This window comes from Olea europaea, chromosome 21 (assembly GCF_002742605.1).
Source record: "Olea europaea var. sylvestris chromosome 21, O_europaea_v1, whole genome shotgun sequence".
Lineage (NCBI taxonomy): Eukaryota > Viridiplantae > Streptophyta > Magnoliopsida > Lamiales > Oleaceae > Olea > Olea europaea.
In genome coordinates, this window is record NC_036257.1 from 7,312,754 (window position 1) to 7,314,051 (window position 1,298).

At 36.3% G+C, this 1,298-nt stretch overlaps 1 protein-coding gene across 1 annotated transcript; it reads right to left on the reverse strand.

Moving 5' to 3' along the window:
- Positions 1-4: 4 nt before the first annotated feature.
- Positions 5-661, reverse strand: LOC111370060 (the record flags this gene model as incomplete). The annotated part of the gene is made up of 1 exon (XM_022991769.1): positions 5-661. A coding segment is annotated over exon 1 (657 nt), but the record flags the coding sequence as incomplete, so codon positions are not given.
- Between the last annotated feature and the right edge of the window lie 637 nt (positions 662-1,298).

Consider the following 1,298-nt stretch of genomic DNA (forward strand, 5'->3'; position numbering starts at 1 on the left):
TCAAAGTGAGCTTTGTTTGAAGAGCTTGCTCTAATGGCTCTTCTTTCACCTTCTTCTTTAGTCTTTCCTCATGGGCTTGTAAAGATCCCATGAGTTGATCGATACTCATACTATCTAGATCTTTAGATTCCTCAATGGCTACAACTATGTAGTCAAATTTAGAATCTAAAGACCTAAGTATCTTCTCAATTACTCGAGTGTCGTTCAACTTTTCTCCATTCCTTTTTAATTGATTCACAATAGCTAATACTCTAGAGAAGTAATCAGAAATTGATTCCGATTCTTTCATATGTAAAGCTTCAAACTCACCTCGAAGTGTTTGAAGTCGAACCTTTTTCACCTTCTCAACTCCTTTGTGGGAGTTTTGCAAGATCTCCCATGCTTCCTTACTTGTAGTAGCACAAGCTACTTTCTCGAACATGCCTTCATCTAAGGCTTGATAGATGAGGGTGAGCGCCTTCTTGTCTTTCTTCCTTTCATCCTTCAAACTATCCCTTTGTGCTTGGGATAGAGCAACCTCGTCTTGTGGCTCCGTGTAGCCTTTCTCTATGATCTCCCATGCATCTTGCGACCCGAGCAATGCTTTCATTTTTATACTCCAATTGTCGTAGTTATCCTTGTTGAGTTGGGGGACTTGAAAAGGAATCATCCCACTTGTCATTTCCCACAAGAACCTTAGGGCTCTGATACCAGTTTGTTGGAGGAAAGATGGGTTTACTAACTTGGATTGGCTAAGGCTTTTAAGAGGACAACACTAATAGGAAGAAGGAAGTGAAAAAAGGAAACTTGTATTTCTCAAATTCAAGACTGTACACACTTTTTTGGCTTATTACAAAATGGAGGACACTACCCCTTTATATAGTGTTTACAAGAAGATTCTAGTTCACACATTTTCTAGAGATACCTAGACCAAATATCAAGATATTTTCCTAGAATTATCTAGATATTCTTTATAAAACTACATATCTTACTTAGATATTTATATAGATTTTTCTAGTAGATATTTATATAGATTTTTCTAGATAATGCTTCTAGAAATGCTATGCATGTTGGGCCTTTTAATTGATTTGGGCCTATAAGCAAAATCATTAAGCCCATATTATTTAGTCCAAAAAATCAAGTTTACTACTTAACAATGTTTGCATAAGCTTAATAGTTGCGTAAATTTCAGTAATTTTTTGATTTTGAGTTGGAAAAAAAAAAAACTTATTGTAGGGTTTTCCAAAGGGACTGTTATTGCATGCTGTGGAGGAGGAGGACCTTTCAATGTCAACTTAACCATGCACTGCGGAGATTCA